This window comes from Uloborus diversus, unplaced genomic scaffold, assembly GCF_026930045.1.
Source record: "Uloborus diversus isolate 005 unplaced genomic scaffold, Udiv.v.3.1 scaffold_13, whole genome shotgun sequence".
NCBI lineage: Eukaryota > Metazoa > Arthropoda > Arachnida > Araneae > Uloboridae > Uloborus > Uloborus diversus.
Window position 1 is genome coordinate 2,745,710 of NW_026557987.1, and position 21,105 is coordinate 2,766,814.

Genomic DNA, 21,105 nt, shown 5'->3' on the forward strand with positions numbered 1-21,105 from the left:
TATTTCAACCTATACATATAACATACTTGCCAACTCTACTGTTTTTAATGGGAGACTCCCGTTTTTTGCTTCCATCTCCTGATCTCCCGTTTTTTACAATTTTCTCCCGTTTTTGCAGTTTTTTCAGACAATCATCAAAAAGTTTCACTTTCTTCTCAGTATATGGTGCCTTTTTCTATTCTACCATTGTCAGGGAATAAGAATTTTGCCAATTAATAACTCATTTAATAAAAATGAATTTTTTGGAAGCTTTCCACATTGCATGTTCAACGAAGCACGTGCTTTGCCGAAAATTGCAGCAGATTTCAATCTTTTTGCATCTTGAAAATATTTCAATCATTTTGAAAGAGTGAAGTTATTTTAACATGTGCTACCATATACCTACTTATTTTATATTTTATTTTCATTATATATTGATTTTTTTTTCGGATTTAAGTAATTAACTTTTTGTAGTTACTTTTTTGGTAGAGACTGGGGAATGTACGAAACTTTAAGCAAATTCACTCCTTATTATTTTGTTTTTTCTTTTCAGTATATTCTTCTTGCTGCTACCAATTAGCTTAAATCTGCGAAAAATCCCCATATTACTTTAAATTTAGTATTTATGTTATTAAAAAGCATAATTTAATCATTCTATTGTGAAGATATGTCGCTAGTGAAGTACCTATATAACTCTAGTGGAATCTCCTGTTTTTTTTTTTTCTTCGAAGGTTGGCAAGTATTATATAATCAACCATTGGCTCTGTTCACATAAAATTCACGAAATTTTCAGTTCACAAAATCTTTGATAGCTTGATTTTTGCGAAAATTATGGCTCACGAAAATAAGTCCTTTTACAGTATATCTGGGATGGGTAGATGCAGACAAATCATTTATGAGCAAAAAACAAGCTGTTCTGAATGAACATTGTTTAACTGAGTTTTACAAACAATTTAGTTCGTTTTAGTATTGCATTTATAATTTTGTTCCTTTTTGTGTTTTGCAGATAAAGTAGTCGGTGCATTTATTTTAGCATAATACTACACTGTATAGTAGGGAAATGTGGGGCAAATTGAAATGACAAAATATTTTCAGAGCTTGCAGCATCACCAATCCAGAGATATTTTATCTACATTCCAAACATATTGCTAATTCCAATGCAAATAGCTCTAAAGATACTACAGCAAAATAATACAAATAATTTTTAAAACTCGAAGCACATATAAGAATCTGTGGTTTATCAAAAATAGTTTTTGCTACAATAAAATTATACAATTTTTTAAATTAACATTTTAAGTTTCTAATTGAGATCTACTAGTGCCCAATGCAGTACTTATTTAGTTAATATTAGGCATGTTTCGATTTTAAATGTTTAATTCAATTTGTCAAGCACAAGCAGGCAAGGAGAATAGGGCAACGTGAAATAGTTCACTTTATTTACTTAATTATTCATTTATTTAATCACTTATGTATCCATTAATTAACACATTAATTTAGATTTATTCATGTAATTCACTCATTTATTGTTTTTAATATATTAATTGGTTTATTGTTTCATTATTTAGTTATGCTTTCTTTTATTTATACAATCATTGGGTCACAACCGTGTTTAACAATCAATTAAAAAATATTTCATACAAATTTACTACAAAAAAAAAATAAAAAAAAAATACTGTTTTAATGCAAGTTTTATAACAAAATGCATTGTTTCTTTTTTATGTTCTGTAATTTTCAAAGCAAATTTCCAATTTGTCCTTTTTTTTTAAGTAAGTTATTGTAACTATTTTACTTTGCCCCACATTAAAGGTGATGGTTTTTAATTGTTTAAAAAATAACTTTAAATATTTTTTGGTATATGTCACGATTTAATAAAACTTTATCTAGTGATGAGATCCAGTTTCATAACCTTTATTTGTGTTTTGGCTAGTTACAAATTATGCAATGTTGTTTTTTTATTTGACACAAAGAATGTTTTACTTCATGTTATTGCTTAAAAATTGGCTGCAATTGCACATTTTGAAGTAAATGTTTTTCAAAAATTATTTTGTTTTTAACTTGATTCATGCTTTTTATTTTTCGAAAAAATTATAATTCTGCCAAGGCTACCAAGAGTTGAAAAAAGTTGGGAACCCTTGTGATATTAGCATGGTTTCATGTTAAGTTCTTTAAATAATTACTTCAAATAATAAATGATCAATAAAGGCTCAAACAAACATGAATAAATTATATCAACACATGAATAAATTTTATTTCACAAGGACTAGTAATGTAAAGGAACTTTTTCTTAAAACAAAAGATTTTGACGAGATAATTTACCACATTTCCTTTTTAAATCCTTATAAAGATAGGATCTGATAAAATATGTAAGAAGTGGAATCCAGAAACTAAATCTCAGTCAGTATTAATAACTATTGATTTCTAATTTAGCAACAGTCGAACATTGTTATCACATTACCATCAAGACTATCTACAAAGTGTCATCATAGTCGAGGCAACGACTTGACCGAAAGTTTAAAAGTACATAAGTGATAAATATTTTATAACACGACAGATTTAATAACCTAATTAAAAACTTGATGCTATGAATTAAATTCTACTGACACAGATTTGAATTATTGGCATATTGGTCAAAGGCTAAAATTATAAGGAAAAATATACTTCACTTTTTCTTTCACTAAAATATTTTCTAATAAGGATTTGCTTACTTTTTTAATAATAATTGAAACAACCGTACTTTCAACAAAGTTGACTTTTGATTAAAAGGAAAATACCCCGTATTTATCAGTGAGAAAGAAACCATCTGAAAAACTCTTCATACCTCCCCACATCTCGAACATGAAAACTCGACTCTTTTCTATAGAGTAAAAACCCTGTTACAACTGTTAGAAAAGAAATTTCGTTGTAATAGATTTCAAGTTACATAATGGCAGTTCGACTGGAACAGAAAAAGTATTTCATTAAAAACGGATATTTCTTTTTATTGGAATTCATTGTAACGGGATGTCCTTGTATTTTAAGTTATAATTTTAGTAAATTTCTATGCTTAAGCATACTTTTAATACTTAATTTCCCTTGTCAATCTAATAAGAGGCTCAATATTATCTCTTTCTTTTGAAAAAGTTTGCTATGAACAACTACAGCTGGAGGTAGATACAGGGGCCTCCCTCGTACATCAGGGTTAACTCGTTCCATGTAGTATCGAAACTGTGTTATAAGAGATTTTTTAAAAATAATTTTTTAACTTATTTTTTACACCAATTAATCATGTACATAGAAAAAAATCATGTCAATATGTATCGAGTTGTATCGAAACTATGTTATACGAGACTTAGAAATAATGTAAATCAAGCAGGGATGTTGTACCGTGTTATATCGAAACCAAGTTTCATATAAACAAAGTAAAAACTTATTAGAGTATCAAACATTAACAGAATGTATTAAACAAAAATGAAATTACATCTTTTTTAAAGATAACATTCGTGTTATCAAAACCATGAAGTTTTAAATTCGAGTTTCATAACGTGTAATATCGAAACAATGTAATAATAATAGCAAATTTGGTATGGTGTAATATCGAAACCATGTTGTACAAGTACCATGTTTTACGAGGGACGCCTGTACACTATTTTTCTTCTCCTACTACTTCCCTCTAGTTCAGTTCTAAAATTCCTCTACCTTTGCATTCCTTTCTCGTGTCCCCGATGTAGAAGACGAAAATTTCACTTTCAGAATTGACAACTCTGGAGGTCATACGCATGAGATATAATAACACAAGTCTATTATTGCTTGTCAGAAATTCCTACAACAAATGTTTTTATTACTTTATTGAGAATATTTCAATTGTGAGGAAAAAATCGATCATGTCTAAGAATGAAAAAGGGTCGTGGTAGCTGGAATTTCCCAGCAAAACAATGTGGTGAAATCCAGAGCCACTTCACTTTAAGAATATATGCCGTACGTCCAGGACTTTTGAAAAACTGACATGACATACAGAGTGTCATGAAATACGTGTGTCGTGATAACAAGGTTTGACTGCATATAATCAAAATGCGTTAATATTTCCACCTAAACTATTCAAAATTGTAAAGACTTTTAAAATTTGAACACATTATTTGCTAGCAGTTGCTACTAGTTGAAATTCAAAACATTAAACCAAGCTCAAAAATAGATCAATAATATTTATGAAGGGGGGGGGGGGATACCTAAGAATGTTTTATCACAGTTAGCAGACTTTCACACTATATAAGATTATTTTGATCAAGTATTTTTATGCATTCCTATTACCTTATTACACAGATGAAAAAATGAACAAATATTATTACTATTATTTTTCTAAAACCATTCAGACAAAATTAAGAATTTACGATCTAAACTTAAAGGGATAATAAACGACTTGAAATCATTTCCTTTCATATTTCTTTCACCTTGTTCCACAGATGAAAATATGAACAAATATTATTATTATTATTGGAGCATTCAGCTAAATCTAAGAATTCACGCATAGTTAGGAGTAATTTTAAGAGATATCAAATGACTTGAAATCATTTTCTTTTTATTTTTCATACCTTGGAGTCAAGGGCTAGTGAGACTTAAAATCTATAAATAGAGCCCTATCTCAAGTTCAACTTAAACTAAAATTCAACAATATAAAAATGAAAATGCAAGAACAATGACGATTAATTTTCCAGATTTGTCAGCAACGAGAATAAAATACATAATCTAACGTTAAATTATGTCATTTAAATGACAGACTTCTATAAAAATGTATGAAGTTACATTTGACACGAAATTAATGAAATAGCATACTACAAAATTATAATTTTGTGTGTGACGAAGAATACATGAAATTATCTTTAAGTACATATGAATTTTTTAATTAAAATTAAATTACTTATGAGTGGTTGAAAAAATAAAACAGAGAAAGAGAACAGCAAATGAGAATATTGAAACAATATTCATTGTACTGATCCTACCTTGATTAAAGACAAATAAAACATGATTTCGAAAACATAAATTTTAAAACGAACTCTCTTTATAAAACAATAAACCTTTATCACTGTGTGGTGATAATATTAAAAGGGTTATTTAAGTCATCAGAAATCGAATATTTTTATTCTTTCACAAGAAATTTTTCCCAATTATATGATTTATCAAAGTTAGTGCTCTTTAAAACTGCACAAAATAAAAATTAATTTCTAATAATTTTTATTTTCAAAAGAGTTCCTAAATTCTAATAATTAATGATTTAATATCTCACAAGTCTTACCTTAACATTCAAACAAAAAATAACTAAAATTCATTTAAAATACTTCATCACTTTAACGTCTTTCTTTTTTTTAAGTTTAAATAGTATTTTAAACACGATAAAACCTAACAGGACTTTTAAAATGTTTTAAAATACTCTTTTAAAGGGCTTTAATAAAATTTTCATTTCAACTGAGACACATCACTGAAATGTTATTTGACTAATATTTTTGAAAATATTGGAAATATACAAATCATTTAAAAAAAATTTTGAAAGATTTAATTTTAAAAAAGATTTTTAGTTAATAAAATTACATTTAAAAACTGTTCATTGCTAAACCGATAAAAAAAAAACAATAATAATATAGCAAAAATCAGACTTTCCTCTTTCACATTGTGTACTAAAATTGAAATAACTCAAAAAAAAAAAAAAAAGAAGAAAGGAAAGGAAGGAAGAAAAAAAAGCTGGGGAATGAGAGAATTTTGTGATTCCCCAAGCAGAATAAATTAAAAATTACTGCTCAAAACTATTTTCGAACAGGCAGATTTCAGTCCCTTAAGAAATTATTTCTGAATTAATGTCTTTTAAAGAGCATGAGCGTAACTTTGAGCTTCTTGGAACTAGACTGCAGCAAGTTTCAACTTTCACACAAATAAAAACAGGAACAAAGCAATTGCAACAAAATTATAATATAATGAGGACCTCCTTATTTGACTACATGTATGAATAATTAGCAAAAATATCTCAATAAAAATAAAAAAAATGAAATTTGCCTATTTTACAAATAAATACATTACAATATATTAATTACATAAATTTCAATCACTAAGAAACTAGAAGAGGCATCTTTCACCAACGTATCTGATCCTTGTACTGGTCGTAGACACTCCACCGTTTCAAGGTCTCATAACCAAGGACTACAAAAAACGAAGAAAAGAACGTCTGTATGATGCGTGCGGAAAGACCTTTGGATAGAAATAAGATGCCTTCCTCGAACCAGATTTTATTGAGGGCACTAGAAAAAGAATTCATTCGGTGAACCTGCAAAACAAAAAATAAAGCATTAAAGTCATATGAAATTAAAGTAAAGGGAGTTCACAGCATTTTAAAAATACTTAACAATCAAGACCTTATTTCTTTTTCAAGGTACAGTAAAAAAGTGCTAAGAGTTATTATTTAGAAAGTTTAAAGATTGCTGCACTTTCACAGCAATGCTCCAATATAAGTCAGCCTGCTTAATCGGGCAATAGCATACCTGCCAACCTCTGAGAAAAAAAATCCGGAAGATTTTTTTATTTTTATCCACAAGATTTTAACGCAAAATAAAATCAAACAGGACACCTACCCTCTTTACATTTAACAATATATTAGTTATGAATTTTATATCAATTGAACTTACTTTCGTTTAGTAAATATTACTTTTATTGCTTTCTTTAAAAGTTTGGAAATAACATTTGTTACTCATCTTAAAAAAAGAATGAAGCAAAAACAGCTCGAATTGAGAGAATGAGAAGATAATTGGCGCCGAAATTGTGCCCCTAGTTGCCAGGCGCGACGCTTGCTTTGATTGGATCCCGATGAAGTCATGCGCTGTATCACTCAGTGACGTCATAATCTTGCCTCGCTTCTTCTCGTGCCATTCTCTTACGGCAACCTTTCCTTGGCTACTTGGACTATAACGCGGTGCTGCGTTCTACAAAAGTCACGTTAGCGCCAAAATTGGCGAGATAATTATTTTTTCTACAAAACGTGAAAAATCCGGAAGATTTTGCTCATAACCGGAAAAACGGAAAAGGACATAAAAATCCGTAAAACTTCCGGGAAATCCGGAAGGGTTGGCAGGTATGCAATAGATAAACATACATGCCAACCTTCGAAGGAAAAAAACAGGAGATTTTACTAGAGGTATATAGGTGATTCACCATCGAACCATATCCTCGCTACAGAATTTTTAAAGTATGCTTCTAAATAACATAAATACTAAATTTTAAGTGAAATGGGGATTTTTTGCAGATGTAAGGCAAATTGGTAGTAGCAAGGAAAATATACTGCTACGGAAAAACTAAATAATAAGGAGTGAATTTGATTAAAGTTTCACACATACTTCAGTCTCTACCAAAAAAGTAGCTACAAAAAATTTAATTACCGAAATCCGAAAAAAAAAAGGAAATCAATACATAATGAAAATACAACATAAAATAAGTAGGTATAGGGTAGCACATGTTAAAATAACTTCAAACATTCAAAATAATTGAAATAATTTCAAGATGCAAAAGGATTGAAATCTGCTGCAATTTTCGGCAAAGCACGTGCTTCGTTGACCATGCAATGTGGAAAGCTTCTAAAAAATTAATTTTTATTAAATGAGTTATTAATTGGCAAAGTTCTTATTCCCTGACATTGGTAGACTAGAAAAGAGCGCCATCTATTGAGAAGAAAGTGAAAATTTTTGATGATTGACTGAAAAAAACAGCAAAAACGGGAGAAAATCGTAAAAAAACGGGAAATCGGGAGATGGAAGCAAAAAACGGGAGTCTCCCGTTAAAACCAGTGGAGTTGGCAAGTATGTAAACAAATACCTTCCTTACAAGAATACAGCCTTGCAGAACTGAATATTTCCCCACAGATGCTATGTTAAACAATCCCTCTTTAAACGATCGAATAATTCTGCCAGATAATAGAATAAAACTGGTTTGCTTTCCCAAAGATTGTTATGATTTTTTTTAAAAAGAAATTTAAAAAGAAATCAAGTAACACAAAATGACAAAACAGAGCGATTGTTTTTAATTTTTCAATATTAGAATGATGGGGGTACATAGTGGAGAGTTCTTTTAATGTTTTGAATGTGGAGGTAATATTTCTTCACAAAAAAATCAACAGCCACGGGCCAATCCAAGATTTTTTTCTCACTACCTATTTTTGTGAAAGTATTGCATCATTCAATTTTTGTGAAAGTTTTTTTTATCAGCATTGTTTTTGTGAAAAGTTTAGACGCATCCTAATTTTTGTAATAGAAGAAGTGGAACAAGTGAAATTTTACTTCGAAAAGTGTAAATGTCATCTATTATTATTTTTAACAGGTTTTGTTTGTCTTTTTTTGGGGGGGGGGACTAAAAACCTAAGAAGTAAGAAAAATACCATCGGAATTTCAGCTTAATGGTCTATGTACTGTGTACAATATAAGAAATTATGAGAAAAACGGTTCCCCAAAACAGATGTTAAAGGATTGCGATAATATTGCATAAATACACTTTGGCGAGAAACAGCTAAAATTTAGTTAAAATACTACAAAAAGATTGCTATTTAAGCGATTGTTCATATAAACCTGCTTAGAACTTTATTTTATGAGTAAATTTTGTTTTAAACAGAGAAACAAATTTTAAAATGTGAATTTTTGTGAAATTTTCAATGTTTTTGTGAAGCTACTGATTTTATTACTTGATTTTTGTGAAAGTACCGATTTCAAAACAAGATTTTTGTGAAGGGTACCGAAAAACGGTAGCAAAATCAGCTTATATTGGGTCCCGGAACAATCACTTACTATGGAAGTTTTTAAAAAGTTATGTAGGAAAAAGTGGTGCTAAAGCAATGTTTTTTCAACTCAAGTTCTAAGCTATGCGCATTTTTTAATTTTTCACAAGTACTTATAATTTAAACAAGTAATATTATATTACCTTGTTGTTTATTGAGCTTATTTCAAGAACTTTTGACCACTGACAATAATAAGGGTTGGTAAAGCTTTGAATTACCGTCCAGTCCAAAACTATATTTTTACTGAAATTGTATTTGTTAGCATAAAACAAAAATAATCCAAAATCTATAAAAATAAATATTTTGTAAATTAAAAAAAATAAAAATTGATTGAATGTGAACAATCAAATATGTATTTAAAAACATATAAAACCTATACAGCTGACTCTAATTTTAAATATGTTTCATTTATGTATATATTTTTCGTTCTAAACTTTTTTTCTTAATGATTTTCATATTGTAAGTAAAAAAAAAAAAACTAAATATTTTTACTGAATGTGGACTAAACGTTTTTATTTTTAGAACCAATTTATTTAGATTAATATTGTGAACACTTCAATTGACAAGTTATTTATTTATTTTTTACAAAGTCACATTAAATACATTAATACATTTTAATACTCAAAAGTTATTTTATATTCAGTATACCATATGAAAACACTAAGCAGGCTGTAAGAAAATATAATGTCTCAGCCCACCAAAGCATTATTTGCTGTTTATCTAACTAAAACACAATGTACACACAAGACTGAAACAGAAAATTAATATCAGTAATTAGTGGAAATGCTTTGGTAAAAACTTTAATACATTTGCATTTAATGGGTGTGTATATATTTATACGTACACACATCTAAATAAATATGCAACTCTAAAATTCTAAGAAAAAAAACAACTTTCTGTTTCAAACCTCACAATTTACAAAAAAAAAAAAGTTCCAGTTTTTGTCAAAAATATTTATTGAACTTTTTACAAAAATCACATCTTATTCAAAAGTAAACATTGAATGATGATTAGAATAATTTGGATAATTTTTGGTGTTTTGAACAAAGAAAGCTCATGGCTAATCTTTTAAATAGGCTTAAAAGTTTGGTGCATAATTCTGTTAAAAAGAAAATAATAATATGGATTACACATTTATATATTAAAATAATTAACATTTTTTATGTTCTCTATGAAAATATAACTAGTAATCTACATTTTAATTTGTAAAAAATCGATTTTTCTATTTTTTCTGGAAAAAAAAGGTTTTAAAAAAAACTTTTTTCCCCACCACCTCAAATTTTTGGAAATTTTGCATCTGTATTAAGAATGCAAAAAGAAAAAAGTAATCCAATACAAAGAACAAATTGTTGTGAATGACATAAAGATACAACTTCATGAAAATAACTTAATTATACTTCCAAAAAAAATCTACAACGCGATCCGACTTACGCGAAATGGCTATAATGCGAGTTTTTCATGAGTAATGAATTTTTTATTGCGGACACAAAGTCCTCGACTGCAACTTGAATTTTTTTGAAAATTAGCAGCCGAGCGTTAGAATGGACTTTGTTGTCACTAAATTTTGGGTTTTGTGAATGGACTTTCATCGCTTTAGCATCACTGAAAGCGGAAGTTCACACACTGCATTAGTCTAAACGTTTTGCTTTAGTTTATACAAATAACCTCTCCGATTCTTAACGTGTTTTTTTTTTTGCCTTCATTCTGCATAATGAACGTTGATAAAATGGAATGACTCCCAAACATGCGTTTTCATTTTAAGTTCGTGAAAGTGGAAAGATAAAGAGAAAGTTTCTGAGCATTAAAGAACAGGTCAAGATTCCCGATATGGTTGAACAATTAAAAAGTGCTTCGAAGGTAGCACGACAATTAGATATGAGTGAATCTTCGATACGTTCCATTAAAATTCAGGAAAAGGAAATCCGTAAAAGTTCAGAACTTAGCTTTAATACTGAAGCTGGCGGAGTAGTGTCTGAGGAGCAAAATACAAACATCATGAAAATGGAAGCTGCTCTTTCATTGCAGTTAAAAGTCTGAAAGAGGGGTGTTCCCACACTGCATAAACCATCATCTTCATCATTTTAAAAATTATAATTAAGTTTACAATGTCTACTGTTCAGTGCTATTATAATGCAGTAATGTACTTAATGTAAGTGCCGTACTGTTTTAATTCATGTCTCTCATTGATTGTTGATTTTGTGCATCATAACAGTAATTTATGTTAAATAGTAACGTTTTTTCTAAAATACAGTAAAAAGTCAGTTTTTAATAAAAGATATGGTAATATATAGTTGAGAAATGGTTTGAAACAATTTGAGGGGTGTTAACACATGTCTGAAATAATTGGGCATGCTTATAAAAAATTTCTAAACAAACTTAGTTCCACAACGCGAAATTTCGACTTGCGCGATTGGACTTGGAAAGCATACCCCGCGTAAGTCGGGACTCGACTGTACATTTATATTGTAATAAAATATGTTTCCAGTATAATATAATTTTGGGAAAAAATATTTTTGTCTACTTGGCTTGTATGATCTGTAAAAAAAAAAAAAAAAAATATGAAAAATGATAAACAGAAAGAAAGTGTGAAAAGACTGCTGGAAATCCTCAGCAATGGGAGAAAATTATGAATATATTTTTAACATGTAAACAAAAATTAAAATCGGCAAAAAATACTATCAAAGCATAAAAACTGAATGAAACTTATGATTCAAAGTAGGGATGACCAACCTGCAGCACCTGAGGGGTATTTAAAGCGGCATGCAAATAAATATTGAATTTTTTCTGACTGTTTTCAGGAACTTTGTCAAAGCCTGAAAACCACATTTGAAAACGATCAAAATACGATTTGTGGTTAATTTATTCTTAATGACACATATCATGATGAATAAAATGGTGCAAAAAACATGGCCCGTTTAAAAGCTCTGCCTAGAAATATCATATAGATAGCATGGGCCAGGAGGTTGGCACACAAATTATGTCTGCAGAATTGCAACTATGGCAAGTGATCCAAATTACATTGAGTTTAGAAGTAATTTTCAAAGTCTTTTCAAATTTACACGATTTGGCCGTTTGGTATTATAGGTTAATATCAACATACCTTTGTGAACAAATTTTTTCCATTAAGGATATAACAAATCAAATAAATGTTCAAGATTAATTAATATGTTTCAATTTCTTCAAGGTGTAACCTCAATATTTTTTTAGCTAAAAAGCTACAAATTCATAAGAGACATTGACTACTGTTTAACAATTCTCTAGAATTGTTCCAATTTACTTTTCTTTTAATTACATGCATAAAGTAACTGACTAAACCTTTAAATATGTTTATTAGCAAAATCATCTAATTTTGTGCTTTTTCTTCCTTTTCTTATTATATTGTTTTTTTTTTTTTTTTTTTTTTTTTGTTTTTTTTTTAATATTCTCTATTCGGATGCACATGGATTTAAAAAAATAACTAGAGGAGGGTGGGCCACAATGAGACATTGTAAATTCAAAAGTAAATACTATTCAGACAACTACCACCACCTATAGGAAGAGTAAATATAACCAAAATGTGTTACTGTTTGGACACACTGAAAGTTATTTGGATAATTTCTTGCATCCATCATAATCTTGAAAAATTTCAACAATTAAGCTAAGTGTTGTAGTTTATGTTATTACTGACACTTTACTCTTCTATTATTCAGCTGTAATATTTTTAACTCATGGTTAATTTTAATGATATGAAGCAAAAATCTTTATTTTGTTGTTTGGGCCACAATGAGAAGTCTCATTGTGGCTCAAACAGCAGTAATCAAGTGTAAAATACTTATCTAATTCATGTTTTAGTTTACAAAAAAGAAATTTAACAATAAAAAAAGGCTTGATTTAAAAATATTTATATTTTAACTAATTCAGTAAAATCCCTATAATGGGGACATTAACGGGACAATTTTTTGTCGCAATAGAGGAGTGTCCGCAGAACAGGGGTTCAATAATGTTATTTGCATTAGAGCTGGGGAATTAAAAATTGTCCGCCTTTGAGGGGTGTCCGTTAGGAGGGGTTTTACTGTATTACAAGTGAACTTTTTATTTTACTACACAGCTTTGTACAAAACAAAACTAGAAACCGGTTAGTTATTGATAAGGTTGCCACACATGGTACTCATTTCAAAGCACTTTATAATTATAAAAAATATTTGTATAAAATAATTATATAAGTTAAATGCCAAATATTTATTACTTAATTCTTTTCCTGTTTCTTAAATCCTGCTTTTTCTTTTTTTTTTTTTTTTTTTTTTGCTTACTGTAATTAAATTTATTTCATATGTAAGAAAAAAGTTTTAACCATTTAAAATATGCTTTAGGGGGACACAGGACCTTGAAACTATCAAATTTAGGAAAAAAAAAATTTGTTGGAATTCTGGAAAAAATCAGTCTGTTATCACGTGGTGTTGTAATTTTTTAATAACTCTACTGAATTGGGTTTCTTTAATAAACCAGCTAAAGGTACATATTTTGCAAACTTTGGTACAAAGTAGTCTCACAGTGACCCATCACTGGGCCACAATGAGATACTTTTCATCGAATTTATAAAGCTTCATAATTTTTTTTCCTAACATTAAATGAGCTAAATTTGATGCAATATACTATAATTTGATATCTTTAATATAATCAAGTATGTTTCTGTGGTTTAGAACTCACCAATACTCGAAAAATGAAAAATATGTATTTTTTGTCTCGTGGCCCACCCTCCCCTACTTGAGCAAAAAAACCCACAAACAGCGTATAAATAATATTTTTCCCTTTTTGTATTTTTGAGAGTTTGTTGGAAAATTTGAAAAATGCATGCGCAACTTTTTATGTCTAGATAGAGCCACTCTAGCCAAAACGGTCGGAAATCCCTTATATATTTAAAGCATTGAAGTCATAAAAGAAAAATATTTCTTTCCTGCTAAAAAATAACAAAATAACCTTAATATTTGCAAAATGCTGCTATTTCCTCTTCAGAATAACTATCAAAATTTTAAATAAACTGTTCTTAAAGTGAGTTGTAAAAATCTTGAAAAAAAAAAAAGTAGTAGTAATAATACTTAATGACAGAAAATTTATATAGACATTTGATTTAATTTATCAAAATTTAACAACTTTAAAGAAAACTTAAACTTCAGTTTAGACATTCAAAAGAAACATACTTCTGAAGAGAAAGAGGGGCCTGTTGGTTGGTTGGTTTGAATGGTTTTTTTTGGGGGGGGGGCTTAGCAAGAGACTTAGTAGGCTATACTGCGTCAAATGATTGTTGAATAGTGGAAAGAAGAGCCAAAAAAAAAAAAAAAAGATTTTTACTAAGGAGCAAAGGACATAAAACTTCTAGACTTATGAAAAATTTGCCAAAATAAACGCATTAACGAAGTTTTTTAATTTTGAGTGACAAGCCGAAAGGAGTAACCGAGAAACAATTTCGAGTAACATAAAAAATAATAACAACAAAGACAAGACAAAAACAAGGACAGAAGAACAAACACTGAATAAGAGACAAAAATCCAATCTCCTGAAGGAAGGGGGACAATTTAGGATGAGGTGTGTCCTCTAGCAATTCCTTCAAGAGACGGATGAAATTGATTGAAAAATTTGAAACGAACATGATTGAAATTTGAACAATCAGAGAGGATATACAAAACTGTCTGATTGACATAGAGGGGCCTGAAGTATAAGCAAAAATATAAATTTTTGAACACAGGAGCTGTAAAATGTGAAACAAAAAACGCAAAACTTTTATAAAGCTTCTTCAGAATTTCTTTTCGATATTCTGAAGAAAGAAATGTTTGAAAATGATAAGGATTTTTTTTTTTAACTTCGTACAAAATTGCTTGACATTTTCCTGAAATATTTTTAGAGTTTTATCAATTTTGCCATTTTGTTATCAGTTATAGTACTGATTACTAAAATACTTTCACCAGAAGCATCTTTAAGATAAAGGAGATAGCAAATCCAATATTTGAGTAATCTTAAAAAAAAGTTAGTGAAATCTCAAAGAGTATGGGTACAATAAAGAACTAAATAGAAAAATCCTAAAATTTTTAAGGAACCTGAAGGGGGAAAACAACAGGATGCCAACAAACCTTGCATCAAAATTTCAAAAAAAAAAAAATAAATAAATAAAAAATAAATAAATACATAATCCTAATACTAAAAGAAGATCCTACATTTGAATCTGTATTATTCAATGTTAATGCCGAAATACTTTTCCGTCTGAAGTTAGCACAGTAATACAATTTCTACTGGAAAATTTTCTGCAAATACAGTAGAACCTCTCGATAGGGGACACTAATGAGACCACACATTATGTCCCTTAAATAGAGGTGTCCCTTATTCGGAGGTATTTTAGTTTACGCATGCAGTGTGTTGGCTCATTATAATTTTGTTAGAAACTTAAGTTATTAACATTTAATATTAAATACTTTTCATTTTTCATACACAACTAAATAAAATTCACACTTAATGATTTTTTTTAAGTTTTTTATAATTTTATTAATTATATTTATAAGTCAAAAATTTGGTCAGTTCAAAGTTTTGCAGCATAAAGCAATTATTTTGAAGTAAGTCATTGCATGAATTTGCTTTATGTCATGTAATTTACAACGCAAGATATTGTGAATTACAATTAGTGTTCACATTTTAATTTTCATATAAAAAGGTAGTCAGTTTCTGTGACCTCTCCTTTGCCTTCAAGTAGGCCCTGAGCCTACTTGAATAAATATCTGGGTGGGAATATCATATCATGCATGTAACTTTCAGCAAGACTTTTACAATATATACTTGTTTGTTTAACATATGTTAATGTCAAACTCTTCTCAATTAGTTATTAAAGGAAAAGTGAAACTTGAATTCCAGTAAATTCACTCTTTCTTATGCACTTGCACATAATTATTTTTTCTCTGTGACTGTCCCTTAAATGGAATGTCCCTTAGTTAGAGGCAAATACATGGAGGTCCCTATTCAAAGGGACTGGGACCAGAAAAAATGTCCCTTAAATAGAGGTGTCCCTTAAGGGAGGTTCTACTGTAATTATTTTGCCTAACTCACCCTTGAATAAAGAATTAAATTTATATTCAAATATGTAAAAGGCCAAAAAAAAAACAATCATTTAATTTTTTTTTTTCACAAACATATAATTTGCTTAATTTTCACCAACTGAAGAAAACTGCCAAAACCATTATTTTTTTTCACACGTGTGCTTTAAAAGGCTTTTGGAGAAAGGCTTCAACAGAAATAAACTGGGGTTTTTTTTAAAAACTTCCTTAATTTATTTTTTTTTTTAAATATTTTTATTAACGTTGGCAGTTTAACAAAAATTTTCTGCGAATGCAGCTCGCGCGTTCGTCTATATTATGCAAGACTGTACACATCATGAGGAAATCATTACCTGGATACGAGCTCGAATGACATCCAGTGGATTGGTGATCACAGCTACTGTAATGCCGCTCATCTGCCCCCCTATGCAGTGGATAAACATGTGGGATGTCCATAGAGGCAGCACTGATGCTAGAGCATCTGGCAGAGAAAAAGAAAATGTCAGTTTACAGCGTCAAAAATAATATTGCATTAACCGAGACATAAAAAATTTGCATAATTAAAAGAAAGAATTTTTCAAAAATTGTGTTATTTAGATTGGTGACTGCCTGCAGTTTTTTACGTAACTATGCATTTTTGAGTAGTTCAGTCAACACACAAAAAATATGACTTAGACCACATTTATATGACCCCAAATGCGTGCCTGCCAACTTAACTTTCCAAGGAAATATCCAAAAGGTTTCTGACTATCCATTTAAGTGCAATCATATGCAAATGATTTACTTCAGAATACTTAATACAGCTTGATGTACAGTTAAAACTTGTTTTTGATCAAACGTAATAAGCATTGATAATGTCGCTAGATTTTGATGTATTGAAGTTTAAACTTTATCAGGAAACTTTCAAACAATGGAGTACATACGTCAAGACAATCTTTAGAACAGGGTCCGTGATTTTTTTTTTTATCAAAAAAGTTGGATTTTATTTCATTTAAATCGGGTTTCTAAAATTTAAATCAGACATTTTTTATTTTTTTAAATGTTTAACAATTTGTAGATACTAATTACTTTACATTTATAAACATAATATATTTAATACAATAGATGAATCCATTCAACTTACTTTTAAAATTAAGATAAGTTCTCTAACTATTCAATAATATTGTAAGATTTATAAATACGTTATAATGCTTAGATAAGATGTGATTTTGTTTTATGCTTTGGTTAAAGATAAGTTTTCCATTATCATGTACGTTTTAGTGTAAAATAATATGTTGAACCACAACTTTTCTGAACTACATTAGTCATTCAAATTTTTATTTTGTTCTAAACTAATTTTGGAGTAAAAGCAATAGAGTGAAAATCTGTGTCATATGCAGATGTAGTTAAATTTAGAGCAATACATTCTAAAAATGGAAAATTAATTTATAAAATAAATCAACTGATTTTAATTAATGATTTTGTTAAAAAAATCACGATATTCAAATCAATTGATTTAAATCAAAGACATTTTTTTTTAAATCACTTGATTTAAATTATGATTTTAATCACGATTTAAATCAAGCTGATTTAAATCAATGAACCCTGCTTTAGAAACACAATTTCACATGGTTTTTTCCCCTCAAAATTCCCTAAATAAAGGGATTTTCCTAAGTACTTATAAAATTCGGTATATTTTTATTAAAGATTGGAAACTGGGAGAAATGCTGAAAATCCTGCAAACCACTGGAAAAATCAGTGGGTCGATAGGTATGCAAATGATATCACCCTTTGAGGGGGGAAGGGGTCCATGGAATAAGTGAGTTTGTGACAAAGAGGGGGAAGGGAGAGGAAGTAACACGAAGTGTAACATAGTTTTTAATAAGAATGTTTTTTATGAAAAATAGCAGACTTGCCATCGTTCAAAGAAAGAAAAACAGGAGATTCCACTAGAGGTATAAAGGCGATTCACCAGCGACACATCTTCACAACAGAATTATTAAATGATGCTTTTAAATAACATGAATACTAAATTTAAAGTATAATGGGGATTTTTTACAGATGTAAGCTAATTGGTAGTAGCAAGAAAAATATACTGCAAAGGCAAAACCAAAAATCAAGGAGTGAATTTGCTTAAAGTTTCGTACATTCCCCAGTCTCTACCAAAAAAGTAGCTACAAAAATTTAATTACTAAAATCTAAAAAAAAAAAACAATATATAATTAAAATAAAATATAAAATAAGTAGGTATAGGGTAGCTCATGTTAAAATAACTTCAAACTTCCAAAATAATTGAAATATTTCCAAGATGCAAAAGGATTGAAATCTGCTGTAATTTTCTGCAAAGCACGTGTTTCGTTGAACATGCAAAGTGGTAAGCTTCCAAAAAATTCATTTTAACAAAATGAGTTATTAATTGGAAAAAATCTTATTCCCTGACATTGGTAGACAAGAAAAGGGCGCCATCTATTGAAAAGAAAGTGAAATTTTTTATGATTGACTGAAAAAAGTGCAAAAACGGGAGTAAATCGTAAAAAACGGGAAATCGGGAGATGGAAGCAAAAAACGGGAGTCTCCCGTTAAAAACAGTAGAGTTGGCAAACAAAAGAGCAGTCGGGGGAGGTGAAATGTGACAAAAGGAGGATAGGAACAACACTGTTGAAAAAAAAGTTGGACACATGGACAGTCCCTTATACAGCTCTTTTTACTACTTAAAACTTATGAAGTTGTTGATGATCGAACAGTCACTGCTATAATTTCAAGTGCAACTATATGACATAAAATAGTTTTTTTTTTTTTAAATAAGAGAAGGATACTTTAAAAGAGAACTTAACATCATTTCATAGGAAAGATTAGAAGCTGTTACATGGTAAATGAACCTTAATTTAATTTAACAAAATAGCAAAACTCAAGATCAAATGAATAATTGGATATTTCTCTAGTAAAAACAGCAATTCCATACTTCCCAACTTAGCAAGTATGCACTTGGTGATTTGTGTCATTTTTGGTTGTACAATAGAGTCTCGAAAATCCGAGGTAATTGGGGCTCGCCCCACCTGGGATTACTGAAAACTTGGATTATCCGAAAAATTTTATAGACTACAAAAGGACATGCGCTGCTTACTTCCTTAAGCAATGAAAAAGAAATATTTTCTTCTCTAAAAATTTATTACTGAAATATCAACATAAATTTATGTTTAATTAACCCTAAACGAGTTTTGATTAGTTTTTTTTCTCGATGTCTACATGTACTTGAGTGTAAACTTGCAGGCAACCAAAAACTGCTCTTTGATCATCCTCGAATAAATTTAGTTGCAACATTTGTTTCTATAAGTTTTCTACGTACATTATGTGTGTACCTCACATAATACAAAAACGTTAGTCCATAGAAGGATAAAATTTCGTATATACGCTTCGTACAGCGTCAAGTTTTGCATTTCCCTTTTAAATTGCAATCGGATATTCCAAAAGAGCTGTTTGTTCGTCCTTTGAGGCAAAACAACTTTCAGGAAATATAACATTAGCATGGGCTCCTACATAACTCCTACCTCAAAAAAACATGAACAAAGAATGAAATTAATTATTCTTACAAGTAAAAAAAAATTATATGTAAATTGACAGTATTTTCCAAAAATTTTCTTTGCAGAAGAAATAATTTTCAATGAATCAAACGATTAAGACAGTTCAAAAAAAAAAAAAAAATTTAAAAGTCAAACATTAAGTAACATAAAATGTGTCGCATACAAAACTAGAATTTGATTTTTATTGAGAACAACAACATTATATAACTTTGATTGGTATTTCTGTAATATTGATAAAGATTGGCTCATTTAGCACGTCTTTCTTAACAATTTCATATCTACTAAGAAAAACGCATACACCAACTGAGCCAGACTTAGCTGCTTAAAAAATAGAAAATTGTGGTTTCCATAGCTTGAGCTTACTAAATGGTAAAATAAGTAGCTTTTGGGATTGATTGCAACCATATGTAAACAGCAATACGATGAAATTCCGTTGCAGCAAACTTCAAGAGACCACAAATGTCGTTGGTTGTAACAGGAATTTTGTTACAATGGAATTAAAATAATGTAATAGCAATTATATCAGAACTAAAAATTTATTTGGTTGAAACAAATATTTCATTGTATTGGCATTGGTTGTAACGGGAAAAAGGTACACAATACCCTCTGAGCTATTTTCAAGTGCATAATTACCAGAATAAACGGGATAGAACATCCACCACAGTGCACTGCTAGGAACGTATGTACACAGCGACGCATAATATCCTCTGTAGAAACCTTTAAGTCCATCTTTTTTGTACACCTCTCTCACGATGGCCATCGCCAGACCCCTCCTGGAGGAGCCAAGCTGAATGTTCAGAGGATTCATGGCCGTTGGATTTGCGACACTCTTATCCCTGAGCTGCCCGAGGACCATCATGTGCTGGGACACCACATCGAAAGGCGTTATGATAGTCTGTCCCACCAGTGAGCCACATCCTCCACCAATGAGACCCTTCAGCCTTCCGTCCCGAATGTCCGCATAGAGAGTCAGCATGTGCCTGACCTTCTCGTAGGTTATGATGTAGCCGATGCCAGAGACCATCTGGATGGAATTGATCCAGAAGCCTCGATAGAGTCCACAGGCTCCTTCGTATTTCAGGATCTTCAAGAAGGCGTCGAAGGTTCCGGTGTAGAGGGCATTCTGTCTCTGGATCTGCAAGCGGGTCTTGATGACTGTGAAGGGATACAACAGACCACGGAGGGCGAAGGAGTTTACCATCGAGAGCGAGAAGAAACGGCTCTTGTCCATCATATCCCATTCAATGGTAAATATTCTCGGAGGATCCATGGTTTCAATTTGGCACGTCATGCTATGCAGTCCGAGGTCAAGAGCATACGGGGCAGTCCATCGCTAAGGAGAAGAGGATGACTTTGTGAAGTGTCATCAATTTGCAGGCATGACAGTGATGAATGCTGACATTAATAGCTCCATTTCCTGAAAAGTAAAAAAAAAATTAACATACTAGAAATAAGTGGAAGTATTAGACACATTTCTCTACAATACAGTCAAATCTTGTTTGAAACTCACTAAGTAATTATTCTCCACGGGACCAGATGATTGTTGAATGTTAACTGATCTTTCTCGTTCATGAGATTCGAGTGTACTATGCAGGATTGGCAAATTGATAAAAGTGCTTTTGAGAGAGTTAAATCCACCCTTAGTTTTCTCAAAGTTCAAACTTTAAAATTAAAGTCTAACAGGCAAGAACATTTTACATATAAATTTTAACTTGGTGGTAATAAAATCCAGGAA

General features: G+C 30.1%; 1 protein-coding gene across 1 annotated transcript; it reads right to left on the reverse strand.

The window, feature by feature from the left end:
* Positions 1–6,073: 6,073 nt before the first annotated feature.
* LOC129232608 (solute carrier family 25 member 44-like) lies at positions 6,074–20,661 on the reverse strand. The gene is made up of 3 exons (XM_054866743.1): positions 20,004–20,661; positions 16,164–16,291; positions 6,074–6,265 (listed from the first exon to the last, which is right to left on the reverse strand). Exons 1-3 carry the CDS (start codon positions 20,659–20,661, stop codon positions 6,074–6,076), a joined length of 978 nt encoding a protein of 325 aa, XP_054722718.1.
* Positions 20,662–21,105: the final 444 nt, after the last annotated feature.

Excerpts from the sequence above, each read along its gene's own strand:
- LOC129232608 (XM_054866743.1), bottom strand. The coding sequence starts at position 20,661 with ATGACGTGCCAAATTGAAACCATGGATCCTCCGAGAATATTTACCATT. Across the intron at positions 16,292-20,003 it reads GTTCTATCCCGTTTATTCTG|ATGCTCTAGCATCAGTGCTG; the intron begins GTAATTATGCAC and ends TTTCTCTGCCAG. Across the intron at positions 6,266-16,163 it reads TCATTCGAGCTCGTATCCAG|GTTCACCGAATGAATTCTTT; the intron begins GTAATGATTTCC and ends TTTGTTTTGCAG.